At 36.0% G+C, this 18,806-nt stretch overlaps 2 protein-coding genes across 2 annotated transcripts; both read left to right on the top strand.

Moving 5' to 3' along the window:
- The first annotated feature begins 2,523 nt into the window (after positions 1-2,523).
- LOC112553841 (probable peptidylglycine alpha-hydroxylating monooxygenase 1) lies at positions 2,524-9,471 on the top strand. Its single transcript, XM_025221299.1, has 15 exons — positions 2,524-2,677; positions 3,639-3,773; positions 4,053-4,107; positions 4,341-4,428; positions 4,720-4,841; positions 5,334-5,423; positions 5,738-5,783; positions 5,939-6,012; positions 6,374-6,457; positions 6,655-6,731; positions 6,939-6,992; positions 7,394-7,443; positions 7,972-8,062; positions 8,476-8,650; positions 9,195-9,471. Exons 2-15 carry the CDS (start codon positions 3,642-3,644, stop codon positions 9,275-9,277), a joined length of 1,221 nt encoding a protein of 406 aa, XP_025077084.1. The 5' UTR covers positions 2,524-2,677; positions 3,639-3,641; the 3' UTR covers positions 9,278-9,471.
- A 1,587-nt stretch (positions 9,472-11,058) lies between these two features.
- On the top strand, positions 11,059-18,504 carry LOC112554325 (electron transfer flavoprotein subunit alpha, mitochondrial-like). The gene is made up of 10 exons (XM_025222063.1): positions 11,059-11,193; positions 12,146-12,295; positions 12,983-13,064; positions 13,826-13,908; positions 14,241-14,340; positions 15,242-15,349; positions 15,785-15,889; positions 16,859-17,010; positions 17,721-17,867; positions 18,152-18,504. The coding sequence occupies exons 1-10, from the start codon at positions 11,158-11,160 to the stop codon at positions 18,188-18,190; spliced, it is 1,002 nt and encodes a 333-aa protein (XP_025077848.1). The 5' UTR covers positions 11,059-11,157; the 3' UTR covers positions 18,191-18,504.
- Positions 18,505-18,806: the final 302 nt, after the last annotated feature.

The following is an 18,806-nucleotide window of genomic DNA, read 5'->3' as shown; positions in this document are numbered from 1 at the left end:
TATGTCTTGAGGCATACATTATGGGATAAAGTTCTGCAACACCTGTTGGATAGCTCAAAGCAGTTTGCGTCATGACTAGTTTATGACAATAGCACTGCAAACTCTTTGGGGTGGACCAGTGGTGCAACAGTTAGGACCTGTTACTAATACATCAAGGGTGGCTTGCTTAGGTTCAGCTCTTCTTTCTCTGTATGTGGCATCTGTTAACCGGGCTGGCTGCCTTGCCATCTTAGTTGCTGTCTTGGCATAAAATATATTCCTCCCCACCCCACTGCAGACTGAGCAACTTCAGTGTACCACATAAGGGATATGAAGTCTTCAGGCTAAAAAAAAGAATGATCACAACAAATTACTTCTCCATTCAAGGCACTCAAGATCATTTTTCCAGAACCATTATTACTCTTTGCCACAAAGTCATCTGAGGTGGATTTGCAAACTAGAAAGTGCAAACAAATATTTGCATGTGAAAATCACAATGATTAAATGCCCAGTTTTGAAGTCCATTAGCAAAATATTTATCATTATTTCAGTGTACAGAATTCACTAAGCATCTTACGTACATTTTTTAATGTTTTACAGTGTGAACTGGACCATCTAAAATTTCTTATTTAAAGAGTTAACCTATATTGTAATGCAGTTTGATTAAACATGATTTTGATAATATTTGAAATCACTTTTGTCTGGAAATCTACAGGTGTAGCTTATGTGTGTGTGCTGTAGTGCTTCATACTAACAGACAGATAAGTATGTTCCAAGAAGTGTACTGAAATAGAAAAGCAAATAATTTGCTGGAGCCAGAATTGTGTGTGTCTTCAAAAGATGGCTATTGAAAGATATGCACTGGAAGTATAACCGAATGTTTAAGAAAAATAATCTCCGAATTTCAACCAATAACACTACTGACCCAAGAAGAATCTCAAAAACTAGGAGTGATGTATATTTCATCACGGTATCACTTACAGCTATGTTCGGACAAGATCAAAAACAGCAACAAAAATCTGAATATTAAAAAAACATCCAAAATGATTAACACAATGAACCATGAATTAAAACGCATAAACAGTAAACTCTCCCTTTTCACCGTAAAAGTCTGATTAAAGTTCACTTGTAGCAAGTCTGCTTCCAGAACCTTCGCCGTCCGGAGCTCCACCAACACCCAATACAGTTGCCGCCCCTCTGGACATTCACATCCAGCACCAGCCAACGATGAACACACCTAAAGGAAGGGAAAAACTGCGGCAGAAAAATAAGACTCCATAAAAAGTTAGATGAACAATCATTTGAATTCACTATATTACTATTCTCTACTTAATAATTTAATCAAACACTTACATAATTTTTTTTAATCAAAACTGAAGCAGATTCACCTCAGTAGGTTTATCATTTACACCATCTGGTCAGGACTTTGCTCACAGCACTGGAAAAAAGCGGTTAGGTTATTACCCAGAATACACGAAAGGCAGCAAGAAATTACTCTTTTTCTCCCAATCCTAATCTTCATTTACACGAGTAGAGCCCCTCGCTGACATCCTTACACCATGAACGGTATGAGAAGCATAAGACCAGCGCCATCCGTCACATTCTCTTTACGCGCGCTGCTGCCAATGTTGTCTAATGTTTGTGTTATCTCGATTTGATTACTGTAACTCTTTGTTTGCAGGCTGCCCCACATACCTTCTCCACAAATTGCAGAAGGTACAGAACTCTTCCGCACGTCTGGTGCTAAGAACTAGGAAACGAGACAATTCACTCCGCTCCTTACCATCCTACCCACCATCGAATCTTTAAATGCGCACTAAAAACACGCTTCGTTCCACGAGCATTACTCCTTACACTAATCAACAGAGTTGTGAATATTTATTTAATTATTGAGAGTGGTGTCCTTTCGCCTAACAGGCTAATTGATGGGACCAGCTATCCTCATTTTTTTGTTTTTACTGCATGGATTTTGCTGTGCTGTTAGCGCCTATAGAACCGGGCTACACTTTTTTATGACGTCCTCGGCATTGTGCTGGACTGATTATACTTGCTTGTGGCCTTTTGTTGACCCTCTCCTTACATCATCTCTCTCATCGCCGTTAGTCTTCTCTAACGCCATCACAGTTTCTTCATTTGTACGAGTCGTCTCTGCTATAGTCCTTCCCTCAGTGCCAAGCAGTCACATGCCTCAACATTTTACTGAAATTTCTGCTTTGTGATCTTGAGGATTTTATGGTAAGATATGGTGTGTATGCTTTTTTATTTGATCGTTTATATATGGTTCTTGCGTTGATAGCTCATTCACTTCATAATGCTGGCCTGGCCTTTTTAATAAAGAATCAATCGGAAAACGACTGGCTTATGTACTCCAAATAAGAGAAACAGCTGGTGGACGATGACGCCAACCTCTGACGACTCACACATGTACAGCTACCAACACACAACCTACCTCCCACGCGGACAGACAGACAACACTGGCAGCGCTCGGTTCTCCACAGCATCGATCTGCACTCTGGTGCCTCGTCACTGGCCCTCGCCATGGCAACTGTGCTTACGTCAGGTAATAGATTATTCCCTTCTCCGATTGTTCCTTGGAAAAAGAAACACAATTTTCAAATGCTAGGCTCTCGTGCCTCGCACTGACGATATCCACTGGATAGTCTCAGGAATCTGACTCAAAGACAGCTCAACCATTCCGGTAAGTTTCCCCACATTTGGTAGAAGTGTTGCTTGTCTACAGTGTGTAGGACCATATTTTTGACTGAGACCTAAGAGAGAGAAATGAACACCTAATTTATTGATTGTTTAGGTGTAATATTTGTAAAATTCATGTAAAATTTAAGGGTAGGTCAAATCCGACTAATGACATCCAACGTGGCTGCTCTTACGATGTTTTCTGATTTAATATCGACCAGCCTCCATAACGCCATAGAACAGTGTTGTTGTGTTGTTTTGTTTATTTAAGCAGAGCCTGGCTACCAAACGTTAATAGAGTTGATAGGGCGATGGGTTGGAACAGAGAGAAGGGTGATCGTCGCATTGTATTGAGAGAGAGAGAGTGGGTTGCTTGCTCTATGGTCTCTGGAAACATTTAGGAGATTTTATTAAATTATGGAACTCGTAGTTTCTTTCGTAAAATATGGCAGCTAGTCATGTCCACCAGGAAACTAATGGATTTGTGAGCGTTTAATGGACGCTGGCAGTGTTGACCATCTGACGCTGCTGTCAGTGCTGCCAAAGAAAATGGCGAACCTCTGGCAGTGAACTTGATTTAATATTGCGAAATAACAAGGAAAACTAGCAAAACATAAGGCAAGATTTACGATGGAAATCATAACATTACAAACCTTTTCATCAGTTTAATTACTTTTGAAGTTTCGCAAACAGGAAGACTAGACAGTTGTTCCCAAATCACCACCACATCAACAGTTCTACAGAGGCAATCTTTCTCGTATTCAACTACTAAATCCATAAGACATGGTTGTGTTCGATCTGATTAATTTGATAGAAATATTTATTACATTGACAGTCTGTTGTTTTTCACCGGAAGCATTCATTACAATAAATGAAAAAGCTATGAGAGTATGCTGTTGTTAGAGTCTATGTGATTATCCTTTTTGCTATAGTTCACTTACAAACATTCGTGTTGTGTTGGCCAGAATATGCCTGGGATACTTTGTGTGGTTATATTGCTGCTGGGCTCCCCAGTAGTGGTTGCCAACCCCCTACAGGAATCATCTCAAGACAACTTGAAATCTCTTCGCTTGGTGATGCCGGCAGTTAGCCCTCAAGAGGTATTTTTATTTTTGTATTTACTGTCTCAAAATAATGAACTTGCTATTAAATAAGCTGTATATGCAATAGGAGAACTGGAGTTTGGGGTGATTCAATTTAAACCAATTTAAACATTTCCAAACAGTTTGTTCTGCGCACAACTATGCTACAAACGACTAGGTGTGAAACACACAGTTAGGTGAAAATAGATTAAAAAGTAAAGCGTTTTTCAATAAATAAATGCATTATTTTATTCATTGTTCTTTCTTGGACATTCAAAGCCTGTTTTATTTTTTCAGCCCGACTTGTATCTCTGTCACAGTATGAACGTCAGTAATCAGGACATCTACATTAGTAAGTAAAAATAATCTTACTTGAGCTCATATATTTGCAAATTGTTTCTCGACACTTGTTCGTACTCAAGTAACAGCTGCTGTTAATAAATGGAACTATACAAGGCAGTATGTTCAGATGTTCACTGCTGAATTACACAGCACTTGTCCATACGTGGCTGCCACTGCTATTCATCCTTGCTCGTGCGATAACTTGTTAATACAAATGCCAACATTTGAACCGGTTGCTTTCAGGAGAGTTTATTCCGGTTGCGGACAAAGACATTGCACATCATATACTTCTCTATGGATGCAATGAACCTGGAAGCCTAGAATCAGTGTGGTATGTTTTGTTTACGATCTTTCTTTTTTTTTTTTTTTTTTTTGGAAGTGTGCGAATTCTTGCGAATGCATCTCATCTTTCATGGTTATATTTCATACTTTTGTTATAGATAGATATCTCAGCAAGCATTTGAAGCTGCCAATACCTACGATAGGTCCCTTAAAAATGATTTTAAATATCTTTCTTTTCTGCATGATCGACGAAGTGGAATCCACCACAACCAGTAGGTGGAATAAATTATTGATTCTTGAGAAAATTACATTATTAACCGACAAAATTTCTACTTTTCAGGAACTGTGGAGAAATGGTTGCTCAGAATACGCAGTCATACCAGGTGGCTCCTGTCTGTGCAAGCGATTCAAAAATTCTGTATGCATGGGCAATGGATGCTCCCATGCTTAAATTACCAGATGGTAAACTTGCCACACATTTCGATTTTAGAAGACACCAATTTTAATCTTTCGGTGAACTTCTGGTTGATTCCAATGCTTTTGGTAAAAGTTGTATTCTTTTATAAAAGTTTTATACACGAACCTGCCACCGCCGGGAGTAATAAACTATATAGACCAAGAAAGTGGGTGATTGCTACCAGACTACAGTAAAGCCACATTTGTATACACTTTGCTCATCAGATTACTGAACTTGTATTGTTCGTAATAAATCACAAATCATTGTGACGGACAGAAGCTTTGATTCATTAAAATGGAGTGAATCCACCTGTCCACAAGCTTTATATTATGTAATTGTGTCCATCAGTTTTTATTGTCATTTAAAATTATGATACAAAGTTGTGAAGTTTTCCTATGTCATAATTATTTTGGAGAAGGAGTATTTTTTTTATTCTTGCACTGAAATGAATTGTATATTTTGTTTTACTGACTGTATCGATATTGTTACTGTTGCAGATGTCGCTTTTCACGTGGGACAGAATACACACATTAAAAATCTTGTCGTGCAGGTGCATTATAAGAATGTGACTATTTTCAAAACCACAGGTGAGCAGATTTACATTGACAGATTTAAAATAAGTGCTTTATTATTCACGGTAATGTTTTTGCATCATACTTCCTATTATATCATATTAAGAAATTTTCGACGGGTAATTAGCAAAATAAATATACTTTATAAATGTCAGTATCCGCTTATAAAATGTATTGTCGCAAACTTCGTGTGTGCGTAAGAGAGAGAGAGAAATAATTGTCAAGGTGTGTAAAGGTTGGCAGGCTGGCCATTTGCTTTGGCAAATCGTTCTATATTTCAAGTGCAAAGATGTCAATAATCATCTAGTACCTGACTTTTTCTTTTACAGATACCAAAGACGAGTCAGGAGTGGAAATTGTCACAATGTCGAAGCCGTAAGTACAACCCATATTCTTATTATCAATCACAATCATAAGTTTACAGTTAAGGTCTAGGCGCGCTTAATTAGCTAGTTACACAAATAGCAAGCCAGAACAATCGGGCGGGATGTGTATATTTCTGAATATTATATGTATATATTTGTGGGTAGGGTGGGAAGGCAACCACGTCTAGCTGGAGTGTACCTGATGGCAACTGGTGGAAAAATACCTGCACACAGTGTGGGTAAGTTGACTTCAAAATACTGTTGTATTCTTGTGAAACTCGACTTATTTTATTTTTTTTAAATTTTGAGTAAGCGATATTGAATTATGCTCATAATTTTGCATCAGTGATTTTTTTCATGTTTCAGTTTTTTTGAAACAGGTTTTATTTTCAGTTGTTTTATTTGTATGTGTCTGTGTGTAAAAGATGGCTAAATAGTCAATCGCACATACAATGTGAATGAGGATGTCGTGCATATCAGGAAGGAGGAGACTTAGTTGACGAAGGTAAGAAGTAGTTATGATTGTTCAGACATTGAGGCAAACAGTATGTGTGATCCAACTCATCTTCAGGATTTTTCTGTGTTATTTTTGTGTTCTAGAGTACCTCGAGGCTGCTTGCGACTTCCCAGACGCAGACATGGAAATCCATCCCTTCGCATTTCGAACACATGCCCATAAGCTAGGTAGAGGGATCAAACTTTTCAACTAAAATTCTTCTTACGAACTTATCACAGGAAGTTTGTCAGGCTGTACTAGTTCAAATTTCCCTTGTGGATAAATAAAGCTGTATTTCCATTTCTTTACCACATACCTTTCAACTAATTGTTTGAGATTAAATACGCTGATTACAAAAGCTTTAACAGTTGTTTTGTTTGTCTAGGTCGAGTTATCTCTGGATACCGAGTGAGAAACAAACATTGGGAAGAAATAGGACGTCAGGATCCAAGACTGCCAGAGGTGGGCCTGCCATTTGTGTAATAGAAATATTGGTGAATCGATTGTGGATCAATTTTATTTTATGAGATACAAGTTATATTTCTACTGGGATGTTTCTGAAAGGTTTGGTCTGAAATGAGATCGTATTTCTATTTTTGAAACTCTGAGTCTCTTCCTCTAAGCAAACGACTTGCTTTTTAGTTTGTTGTAATATTTATTCTTTTGCAGATGTTCTACAATGTTTCTAATCCGCACCTCACAATAAGGAAAGGAGATATTTTGGTGAGTTACACCATTCTATTTAAAAAGATATATTAGCATAGCATATGTCAGGGCTGAGTGTTATGTATTCTTTCATGTTTGTAACACAATGCAGGTAAAACTATGAATATTTTTTGTTGTGCTGTCTAAATTGGTTCGTGTACATGTATTATTGCCTAAGAGAAAGAATTAATAGTATAGGTACTCTTTATATGACTATAAGGCGTGAGTAGTGTTTGCTTGTTTAGTATCATGTCAACCCATTTTCCGAAAACGATTATGGTTGATAATAAAAGATATCAAATCTTATCAAATGACAGCTTTGGCATTACGTTTCCAACACATAGTTAAAAAATACTTGATTTTTGTAATTTCTTTCAGTTCATAAAAATCCGAATGTTTTTATTTATTTTTCATGACAGGCAGCAAGATGCACAATGGAGAATGAGTTAGACCATGATGTGTATGTTGGGTAAGTAATTCAATTGCATTTTTTATAAATTCACGACTAGAGTATGTATGCGGAAAGAGGTAGTTAAAACGTGTTTAATATATTATTTTATCGTATCTCTGGACAGTGGTATACATAAAGGCTATACTCGCTATAGCTTGATTATAGTATCAGTTTTGGTTTTCTTTGCTTATGGTCACTTATATTTGACTTCAGTCGCATCGTTTGAACAATAACAACTGCTTCAAGGTGGGCCACTTTAAATTACATCTTCTGAGCGTTTTATTAAAGGAGATTTACTGTTAAGTGGCCAACCCCGTAACAAACGAATCCACAATCGCGAAATTTTAAACTGTAATCTAAAAAAAAACTGCTTAAACATTTTTTCCTCAATGACTTTTTAAAAACACTGGGTTTTTTTAACATAGTGGCATAACATTACATGCCAGTATAGTAAATGTATCTGTTGCACATGTAAGAAATGGATATATCTTAAACCTACAGAAATGATTATCATGATAGTGTTTCTGTATTCGTTTTGTTTTCCAGAGCTACTTCAAATGATGAAATGTGTAACTTCTATATCATGTACTACACGCAAGGCAGTCAGTCTTTAACAGATGATGTTTGTCTGACAGAGGTAGATTTTTATATATCGTGTATTATACCATAGTTTGTTTGTTTGATATTTCATTTACACTGCATGATGAAGCAACAGAAAAAAATTGAACTTACTTTTTATGTGAAATAAATATTTCAAAATCTGCGATATGTGATTATGATCTGTGAATAAATGTACTGCATATATTCACGTTCATATTTATCTTGTTCACCTAAGTATAATTTAAATTATTTAATGCCTTTACAATTAAACGTTTTGACATCATACAAACATGACTATCTTTTGGAACCTTCAGCTGTTTAAATCCATGTTTTAATCTTGAACATTTGTATACAGCAGTTCGTTAGAAAATCAAACATTTTGACATATAATTACTAATATTTGGCTTTAAAATAATACAGTCTATATTTTGTATATTACCTTCTCAAAAGGGTCCTCCACTGTGGTACTGGAATGACTTTCCGATGCAAGATCGACTCAACCTAGCACAAGTGCCATTCAATGCCAGTGTCATCCCAGGAACACGAACTCCACTTGAAAGGACGGCATACGCCAACTCGCCACCTTGGGATGACTATGACAACACACAGCTGCATTATGATTCAGGCAGGAAAATAAAATGCATTCACGTAGATGAAGATTCTGTCGTTCTTTCTTGTTTTCCGATTATTTCACAATACATTCTACATCATGTCAGTTCGTGTGCAGCATCAGCTGCAGCTAACATAGAATACACAAATCCCCTTCCTTCACTTCACCCTTATTTCAGAAACATTGTACATAAAAATAAAAGTCTCTGACTCTTTCTTTTAACAATCAAGCTCTGAAAAGCAGCAATACTCCATCCATTTTGTCATCTCTAATGATACTTTTTTATGATAAGAAAATTCGATGTTCTGGTATCACACTAAAGCACCGTTGTTTGCGGCGCTAAATTTTAATTCATCAGGGATGCCCCAGGTTGACTAGATACCAAAATTTGTTTTGCTTTACCCTAAAGTTGCCTTAAATGTGTATAGTACTGAGTATTAGAAATGGAAACCTGTCATGCTTCTTTCTTGTGATTTGTATATCTTTGTGCATATAGTTATATCGAATTTCACTTCGTGTTAGGTTTCTTACAAAAATAAGAGGTTTTATTACTTTGCAGACGAAAACGGATTTCGGGGAGGCATGGAGAACATGAACAGTGCTGAGGTCAGTGACGTGCTCTCGGATTTTCTTGGGCCTTGAGAGAGGAATGTCACGAGATTGAAGTGATAGAAACATTCTTCTTGATGTAAATAGTCCAGTAACGGTGATGGTTTAAACTCCTCTGATCTTGAAAAAAACCTATTCCTTGGTTTGACAACTAATGATTGTCAGAATTGTTTCTGATGTAGATTATTGGATGCTTACATTTAAGCAGTAAAAATGAAAGAAACGAACTCCGTGTTAGTCGTTTTTCATGTTGTGATAGCATTTAAAATACCATTTCAGGCAACAATTAACTCATTTACTGCAGAATGCTTAATCGACCATGCAGTCTGTTCGGAAGAACTGATGATACGATCTGTTTCCTTTGCTTGGCAAAGGCATTCACAAAAGCATGCAGTCACCTCGATCAGGCCAATGTTAAAAGCTAGCTTTGATTGCACAGATAATATCATGGCAATCTGCAGTTCGATACACTGACACTAATTTAAATCGATGAAAAAATAGTAAGTTATCCCTGTCATCCGGTCTGTTAAAGGCAGTTTATGAACGGCCAACTGATCCGCATTTTCCTCTGTTCAGTGGAATCCAAAGGGATCGCACGTCCACATCTCATACATTCATTACGTTTATAATGTCGATGGCATGCTGCGCGATTTAAATGAATACAAAGTGAACAGCTAGAGTGAGCCAGCGATTTGTCTGAATGTATTGTAAGATTGAAAATAAATCCGTAAAACTCACGTGTTACAAAATGTGTTAGCATATGTGCTTGCTTGTGGAACATATGTGCATTGGAACTATATAGTTTATACATTCGTGTTAGTATGCACACACACACCAAAAGTTTAGCTCATTTAAAGTAGGCACACCGTATAGGTTTTTATACTGCTTACTTCGAGTGTTTGATGTGTTCACATTATCTCAGTACAGTTATTGTTTACTAATATCAAAAACAATATTTATGAATAAAAAGTTATATGTTTTTCGCATACGCCCAGGTTTTTAATGAAAAAAGCATTTGAACAATAATATCCTCAATGAAGCAGCTTTATTTGCCTGGTGGATGATTCTGGCCAGCCTTAATTGGGCCTTAATTGTCGACAAGATCTTTGACGAGGTGACCATACCAGGCAGTGATGTTAAATGTGAAGATGCTCTCAACAAGAGACCTGTAGACAATCTCCAGCACTCCAGAGGTGACGTTGAAGCTGCGGAGTTTCCTCAAAAAAATACAATATCATTGCTGGGCATTTTTGTACACTTGGTTCACATGATCGCTAAGGGAGAGCTTTATTCCATCACTGTAACAATTATAAGGTACTTAAAAGTGGCAGCTCTCTAGCTGTACCTGTTGTCCTTTGGTTTGGATTGGTGGGGAGAGAGGGGTACTGCCATCTCTTCCATCGTGTGCTTTCCCAAAGGCCATCTCGATCGATCTGTTTTCTCAACATTCAGCTCCAGAAAGCTGCGATCAAACATGCAGTCCTAAATGTTAGGCATAATTTTACAAAATAGTAGCTCATTAAGAGTTACACTGTTTTGAATCAATTTTGTCTTATATGTGCCTTTATCGTGCAACATCAGAACGAAAGCTGGTTGCGCTCTCTGCGCAGACCATGCAGAGATAATAAAAGAAATGACAAAAATTCTGGCAAACAATTAATAGCTATGCTTCAGCATACCTGATGAACAAATCATTTAATTTTTATAAAAGTCATTTAATTATGTGTCTAAACAGCATCCTCTATTTGAATGAAAAAATATTTACAATTCTGAACATGAAACGTAAATGTAATGAGTGTTACACCTGACTAGCAGTCACGCTCGTGTAGCAACGTACCGGCTAGCCAAGACGATAAGGTCGTTCAGCCAAGTTGAGCAGAAGGCAAAGTTGTGGATAGTCACAATCGTCAAATATGTTGTCTGGTGTGAGGCCAACACTACTGCGAACAGTAAGCAACACTTGACTGTCTTTGAACTGTTGATATATATCAGAGTTTACTTCATGTTTCCAACTTTGACCTTTTTACAATAAATGATGGGCTGAGCTGGGGGAGTAGAGATGTCGGCATTCGAACTTTGATCTTCAGGTTGAACTTGTTTTCTTCATGTTGCAAATAGTCAAGTTTTGAACTGTTGTCTTGTGTTGGTCAAGTTAATTTTTACCTTTGATCTAGTGATGAATCGTTTTCAAATGGCAGGCAATAGTACTGCGTGTCTGCATAAGAAATAACTTGAAATTCAAAGATCATGGATAGAATTAAACTAAATATTTCCTAAAGAAAATTATTTTTATACAGAGTGTTAATGATTGAGAAAAATGAGTCAGTTAACTGTGCTGTTGCTTTTGAAGACAAGTGAAAACAAGATGCATAATGTTAATAAGAACCAGCCAGAATGCACCACATACTTAAACAATGTCATGCAAACTGGAGAAAGGGTACTTTATAATATAGGTAATCAGATGACTTTATCACATGTAATATACATTTTTGTTTATTGTATAAAACATTTATATCCCAGTCCAGAAATCCTGTAACAGATCAGCACAGTAGAACTCGCATTGTAAAACAGACCAGTGCATGAAAGCATTTAGTTGCAAAGAGAACTGTTGGGAAGCTTGTAAATGAAACATTGTAGTAAAGTCTTCTGGGAGGAAAATACAGTAGCAAAATCTAGACAGTCAATAATTTTTGACAACTATCAAACTGCAGGTATGATATTTTAATGATTCAGGCTTCTGGCCCAATGTCATAAGAGATACAGTATGATAAAACATAATGTATAATGTATGTACAAGAAAAAAAGCTCTAGAGGATATGATTACCCAACTAGTCATATATAATTTGATGGACAAAGAGTGTAAAAAAGATGACCACTTTGCATTTTACTTTTTTTTTTTAGGTAGTGATTTTGAAGCGTTGCAACAGCACACTAGTGATTGCAGAACACAACAATGAGACACTGGCCCCCATCACTCTCAACACTGTCCGTGCAGCTACTCGGCTGGGTGGAGAGGTTTCATGCCTAGTAGCAGGCAACCAGTGTGCAAAGGTATTGTTGCTTATTCAGCAGAGGTAGTTAACATGTTGAAAGTGTATCTGGCGAATCTAAGGAAAGATAATTGTCAGACTTATATTCAGGGTTTAGGGTTAGTGGAAAAAACCCACCATAAGAAAAGTTTGTTACCTTATAACCAATTGCAACACAAGCTTTTCTTCCTGAAAATATACATAAAATTTTTGTATTCACAAATTATGTCATGGATCTTTTGCAAAATGGAATGATTTAGATTTTAAAATGGTGCATTGTAATTAGACATTATCCATCTGCCACTACCTTTTCCCCAGCAAATGTAACTTATATAGTACATATTCTGTTATCCAAATATTGCAATGTATTGCATTAAAAGTCCATCACCTGCTAATTGTTTCAATTTTTTTTTTTTTTACTATTTTCTCCTCAATTCCTCACATGAAACAGAAATCAAGTAGTACTTTATACTTGTTCTTTTCAGTTGGGTATTTTAAATAATATTTAATTTCATTGTATTTTATCTTGATAAGAATGCAACTGATAATGAATTGTTTCTACATCTAATAACACAGCATACTTATTTTAGCTATGATGAGCACTATAAAAGGCTTGTTAAAGCTAGATATTTTCTGCATAACCTGAGAAGCACATTTATGTTGATGTGCTTGTGCTTATAATTGTACTATATTTTCTCTCCTTTGCTAGGTAGCAGAAAAAGTAAGCAAAGTTTCTGGAGTGAAGAAAGTGTTACTGGCTGAAAGTCCTGAATTTAAAGGGTTTTTACCAGGTACAATAATTGTTATTATTTTTAGAAAAGTGTATATGTTACTTTATAAGTCTTTTCTCTCAAAATGGTTTTGACATTTTCATTTAATGTTGAACCATGGCTTTTTTATTCTTTATGCTATACTATTAGTTTGTGCAGTTAGTTAAAGGCTTGTGAAAGATAAAAGTATAGTGAACAAAATACCTAAAATACTGACTAGTGCCCATATGTCATGTTTTGAATGCATTAGTTTCATTGAGATATTAAGCTTTTTTCCAGACATTTTTATTTTATTATTAATTTTGATATGCTAGATTTGGAAAAGTAGATGTCCCTACCACAAAGAAGTGTAACAAGAATTTTTTTTATAAGAAATGAACTGAATTTCCAGCATTAAGTTGTCTTAATACGCTTGTTGATGTGCGAGAGTCAAGTCATGCATCATGTATGTAGTATAGCTTCACTTATAATGTAGAGGTTATCAAAGATCAGATAGGCTCTCATGGTTCATGTTAATGTTTAGTGACCTGAACTCTTGCATTCAACAGATGACAATCAAGAAATAGCTTAAAAAGCTGATTTCTGTTTATTTCATTTTTCACACCCGTTTTTTTAGTCCATGTTTGTTAGTGCTTCAGTGTTACATTTTGTACGATGAATATTGTATGGTATGCCTTTTGAAATTTTTTTTTTGCACATTTATCTTGTAAATTACTGGCAGCAAAGTGTGTATTATAATTCTTAAATGAGACAATAACATTGTCTTCCCTTTGTATTTGCAGAAGCATTAACCCCTGCTGTATTTACTGTACAGAAACAGTTTAACTACACTCACATTTTGGCAGGCGCAACTGCTTTTGGAAAGGTAGGTAATTATTGATAGTTAAACAGGGCTTTAGTGTCTTTTCTCCATTTCTCCATTTTTAAAATAAATATAATTCTACCTCACTATAAAGTCACAATCGAACCTGTAGATGTTGCCAATGCATTCTACAGAAATAAAATACAGATAGAAAAAGGATTTACTTGATTTTTTTTTTTGCAGTAAACAAAAAAAGAGGACCAATAAGTGAAAAATAAATCCCAACCCTCTTCTTCCACAATGTTTACTTCCGCTCTTAAATCATAAATCATTATATTTATATTCATCCTTACAGATTCTCCTTAATTTAGTACAGCTTTGGGTCTTGATTGCAGGGCCTCATCCCACGTCTAGCAGCCAAGTTGAATGTATGCCCAATCTCAGAAATCATAGGGATCAAGGATGCTGAGACTTTTGTCAGAACAATTTATGCAGGTGAGTATTGCAAAGATGAGAGAGCCATCATTTTTACATTCTTATCAGTAATTTGAAGTTTCTTGTTTCTTGGTAAAGACTGAATGAAGCAGGGAGGGTAACCTTTAATGTTCATTATGCCATTGTTATTACAGGCAGTCCTCGACTTACGGCGTTGTTCCGTTCCTACATCGTGTCATAAACCGATTTTCGCTGTAAGTCGGAACATACATTCATACTATACACAAATAACATACTGTAAGCACTTATCCTATCCTAACACCTATCCTAACACAGTAATTATCAAAAAACACATCTAAAATATGTTTAATAATGAAATGAAACACAAAGTTCTTGTTACGACGTTTACAACGCAAAACCACTTAAGTCGAAACAAAGCTTTATACAGTAAATGGGAGATGTGTCTAACCACGAAACATCATAACTTGGGACTGATGTAATGCGAGGACTGCCTGTATTTATCTGTAAATGATAGTTTTTTATGTGGCAATAGTAATATGTTAGTGATAATTACAAAGATCATGTACAAAAAAAATTATGTATGTAAAATTGTTTGTGACTTTGGGGGGAAATTGTTTTGTGTAATGAGAGTTGAACAAACAACAGTGTCAGCAGATGTATGCATGATCAAGTTAATTTCAAGGTCCTTGTTATGAGTTGGTACTGGACTACCCAAATTAGAGCGAACATGTAAGAAAAATCAATCATTCACACAGTGGTAGGCATCTGCTTCGGCCCATTAGAACTGAATGTTGCAAGTGTTTAATCTGTGTCTTGCTGACTAGAGGAGAGAGCGAGAAGGTTGATGCACAGGATGTTTTCTTTTTTTGTTGTGTCAGTTATCTGATTATTATTATTGAAAAGGTGAAGCAGGATTATTTTATGATAAAATTTGTTTTAGGAAATGCAATTCAGACTTTGAAATCTGCTGACGCTGTGAAATTGATCACTGTTCGAGGAACAGCATTTGAGGCAGCTGCTGAGGGTGGAAATGGAGAAATAGTCAAAGGTGAGTGTCTTTGTGCTGCATAATGAGAAGGAAGAGGGCAGTAACTTAGTTTATGCTGATTGGGACATAAAGATATAAAAAAAATTTGGTGTTTGTTTTCACCTGTCCTTGAGGGATAAGGAAAAACAACAGGCTTGCTGGTGAGCATCTCTTGAAAATGGTCTTTTGCACAACCCTTTTTTTTTTTACTTGTTTTTTCAAATTTATTGCATAATATTTGTTTTTTCTGTTGTATGTTTTAATGTTGTAAGCTTATTTAAGGAGTGCTTAAATAGTATAAATCAGTAAAGACGAAGGTGTGGAGTCATTTTACACTATCATTTCTGAAATGATAGACAAATTATCAGTAATTTGAAAGTGTTAATTATAATTACATAACTAATTTTCTGGCAAGGAAATTTGATTTAGAACCTCATTTGATTTATTTTTCTGCAGTGCCTGTGGAATCCATTAGCAATACCTTAGCTGCTTTTGAGGGACAAGAGTTGAGCAAAAGTGACAGACCTGAATTAACTAGTGCCAAAATTGTCATCTCAGGAGGTGAGCCAGTAAAGATCAATACTTGTTGCATGTTCAGCATTGCAAGGGAGATGTACCAATAAAAGATAATTATAATTAATAGATATAGATGAAAAGAAGATGACCACCCCTCATTGTGCAACATCTGCAGCTCTCGATTTCTTTCCTCAATCTTCTATATATTTTTTTTTTTTTTTTTCCCTATTGCTCCCATGCTGTGAACTTAACATGTGTTAGACTTGGAATATTGCAACTGTGTTTGATGTCAATGATTGTGTGCACAGTCTTTGCTAGGCCTTTTTATTAATTTGGTATGTTTGTGTCCATTAGCATTACCCGACAAGATGGCAATCAGATTCTCATTTAGGGCTGGCTCCCAGCATCACCAGTTCCATGAGCTCTTGCTTCTTCACTTTGTTTTCCGGAGTTTTTTTGCACTACATGTCGACATTCCTCAGCACTCCCCATCTTGCAGTCTCAGTGCAATCTATCAGGCCAGGGTTAATTTTAAGACTAAAATAGTCTCAGTTTGGTACAGGTAACATCCGAGCAGCTTGGCAGGGATTCAAAAGACAAAAAGGGCTCGAAAGCCAAAATCTCAATTTTGGGCATTGACATTAATGCTCTTAATGCTTTCTTTGCTTGTTTTGAGACACATGACTTCTCTGTGAAAATTGCTCAGTTCTGTTCTTCCTGTACTAAGGACCAAGTGTGGCTGGGAATGAATGGGAAGAGAAGTGCAGAAAAATGGGGCAGGAGCCTGTAAAGAAATTAAAACACAGCTCAAACAACTTGCGAGAACAAATGAACAGCTAGTGCAGAAAACAAAGGAGAGGAATGACATGGTTCCATTTCCTAGCTCTAAGCACCAGACATGCAGCAGAGTTCTGTACTTAAAATATTTATCTTATGCAGTAGATGCTTTGAAGTGTGATATGCAAGAAAACTGTACCGCATTTTTTTTTATGTAACCCTTTTGCTTTGAAACAGGTCGTGGTATGAAGAGTGGAGAGAACTTTCAGCTGTTGTATACTCTTGCTGATAAACTAGGAGCAGCAGTAGGAGCATCACGTGCGGCTGTGGATGCTGGTTTTGTTCCCAATGACTTGCAAGTAGGACAGACTGGCAAGATTGTAGCACCAGTGAGTATTTCTTAATGTCCTAAATACGCTTGGAGCCCACTAATTCTTGTGTACCATGATTTCATGTCACTAAGGGTAATACCTCCTAATGAAAGGCAGAAATACGGTTCTTTTGAGAACTGATAAAACAAACAGATAAGAGGACTTCAATATATCACACTGATGCATGTATGATATTGAGGCAATTTATGAACATTTTTATGTACGTGTCCTCTTAATCATTTTAAACATATAAGGGCTAGCTTTAGTTATTTCTACCAAGTATAAATTATTTATGTGCCATTGTGAAAACAAAGAAAAATGTCGTTGTTTATAGAAGTGTTTTGTAACATCAAAAAAAAAGTTCATTCAGTTAACGTGTGTGTGTGTTGGGAAGATGGGAGTGAAGACTGAGACATCAACTTTAATATGCAGTGCACAGAATTTTTATTGTCCTTGCTTAAATGATAGAAAATCCCTGATAACTACAACCACTTTGATTAGTTAACAGATTGCTTTATTAGCATATTTAACCTTTATATTTGAATATTGTACTCAGTTATTAAAATATAATTAAGTTAAAGCATGGTCACTGTCTATGGTAAGAGAACAACCTGTAAATATGATGAACACTCACAATAAATGTCAGAGCAGTTATATAACTTAAGATAAATTGTAGAAACCTGTCTGGAAAGTCTTTTCATCATAAACAACTTTTATGGTTATTTCAGGACTTGTACATCGCTGTTGGTATTTCTGGGGCAATACAGCATTTAGCAGGCATGAAGGACAGCAAAGTGATTGTTGCCATAAACAAAGACCCTGAAGCTCCAATCTTTCAGGTTGCTGATTATGGAATTGTGGAGGATCTGTTTAAGGCAAGTTGCATTTTTTCTAACAGCATTCATATACAGAGAGGTGTAGGTGCATTTATTCAAATGTACATGTTTACGTGCACATATGCATGGTTTCCATCTGTAAAATGGCTTTCATCTGTACCATATGATAATCTAAAAAGAATTGTAGTGCAGAAACTTCTCAAACCAACATTCTTCACAAGCTACCGCCGATAAAAGTAGTAGCAGCAGAACACACTGTAGCAGCAGTGGTCACAATGTAGACTGCTGAGAATTTTATTTTATGACATTTTTGTGTGTTGCAGGCCGTTCCTGAGATGACTGCGCTCATAGAGAAGAAATGAAACTAGCTGCAAGCTTAAAATCTTCGGGAAAGCAGATCCACATTTTTTAATGGATTAACAACACAAAATTATCATCATGTGAAAATGACGCCTCTGAGAACTATTTTGTTGACATAGTTGGTCATTTATTTTTGAGCAGTGTTAATTATAAAAATACACTTTGGTGCAAAATTCAATAATAAAAAGCATGTTCATCTCTTACGGTTGTAAAGTTCCAGTTATTTAACAGCTATCAGCATAATTCATACTGATTTTATGCACTTTCTTTTGCACTGAATTCCAAAACACTCTTGAAAATAAAAATTTATGTTTTTTAAAAAAAAACTTCATTGTCACTAGACTTATTTATTCTCATTTTCATCTTTTTCTTTTCATTAATTTTTTTCCTCTTTTGTGAGAAAAATATTAGTTGGGGGTTAAAAAGCTCTCCTATTGTGTGATGGCTAAATGCGGGATTCTGTTTTTCTTGTCCCTTTTCAGTAAGTTCAAAAGATATATAGATGTGCCAGAATGCTGTATTCAGTCTGCTATTACTTGCATTATTCTTAGCAGCACTAAGCCCTCAATTTTTTTTATTGCACACTAACAAAGGGATCATGTGGCAGAGACTTGAGGT

This window comes from Pomacea canaliculata, linkage group LG13 (assembly GCF_003073045.1).
Source record: "Pomacea canaliculata isolate SZHN2017 linkage group LG13, ASM307304v1, whole genome shotgun sequence".
Classification (NCBI taxonomy): Eukaryota; Metazoa; Mollusca; class Gastropoda; order Architaenioglossa; family Ampullariidae; genus Pomacea; species Pomacea canaliculata.
This window is presented reverse-complemented; position numbering and strand designations above follow the sequence as displayed.

What these genes read in the sequence shown, in the direction of transcription:
- LOC112554325 (XM_025222063.1), top strand. Translation starts at nt 11,158, where the DNA reads ATGTTGTCTGGTGTGAGGCCAACACTACTGCGAACA. An exon ending in CAGGCAACCAGTGTGCAAAG is followed by an intron (nt 12,296 to 12,982) that starts GTATTGTTGCTT and finishes CTCCTTTGCTAG; the next exon opens with GTAGCAGAAAAAGTAAGCAA. An exon ending in CAAAATTGTCATCTCAGGAG is followed by an intron (nt 15,890 to 16,858) that starts GTGAGCCAGTAA and finishes GCTTTGAAACAG; the next exon opens with GTCGTGGTATGAAGAGTGGA.
- LOC112553841 (XM_025221299.1), top strand. Translation starts at nt 3,642, where the DNA reads ATGCCTGGGATACTTTGTGTGGTTATATTGCTGCTGGGCTCCCCAGTA. An exon ending in TAATCAGGACATCTACATTA is followed by an intron (nt 4,108 to 4,340) that starts GTAAGTAAAAAT and finishes GGTTGCTTTCAG; the next exon opens with GAGAGTTTATTCCGGTTGCG. An exon ending in CATGCTTAAATTACCAGATG is followed by an intron (nt 4,842 to 5,333) that starts GTAAACTTGCCA and finishes TTACTGTTGCAG; the next exon opens with ATGTCGCTTTTCACGTGGGA.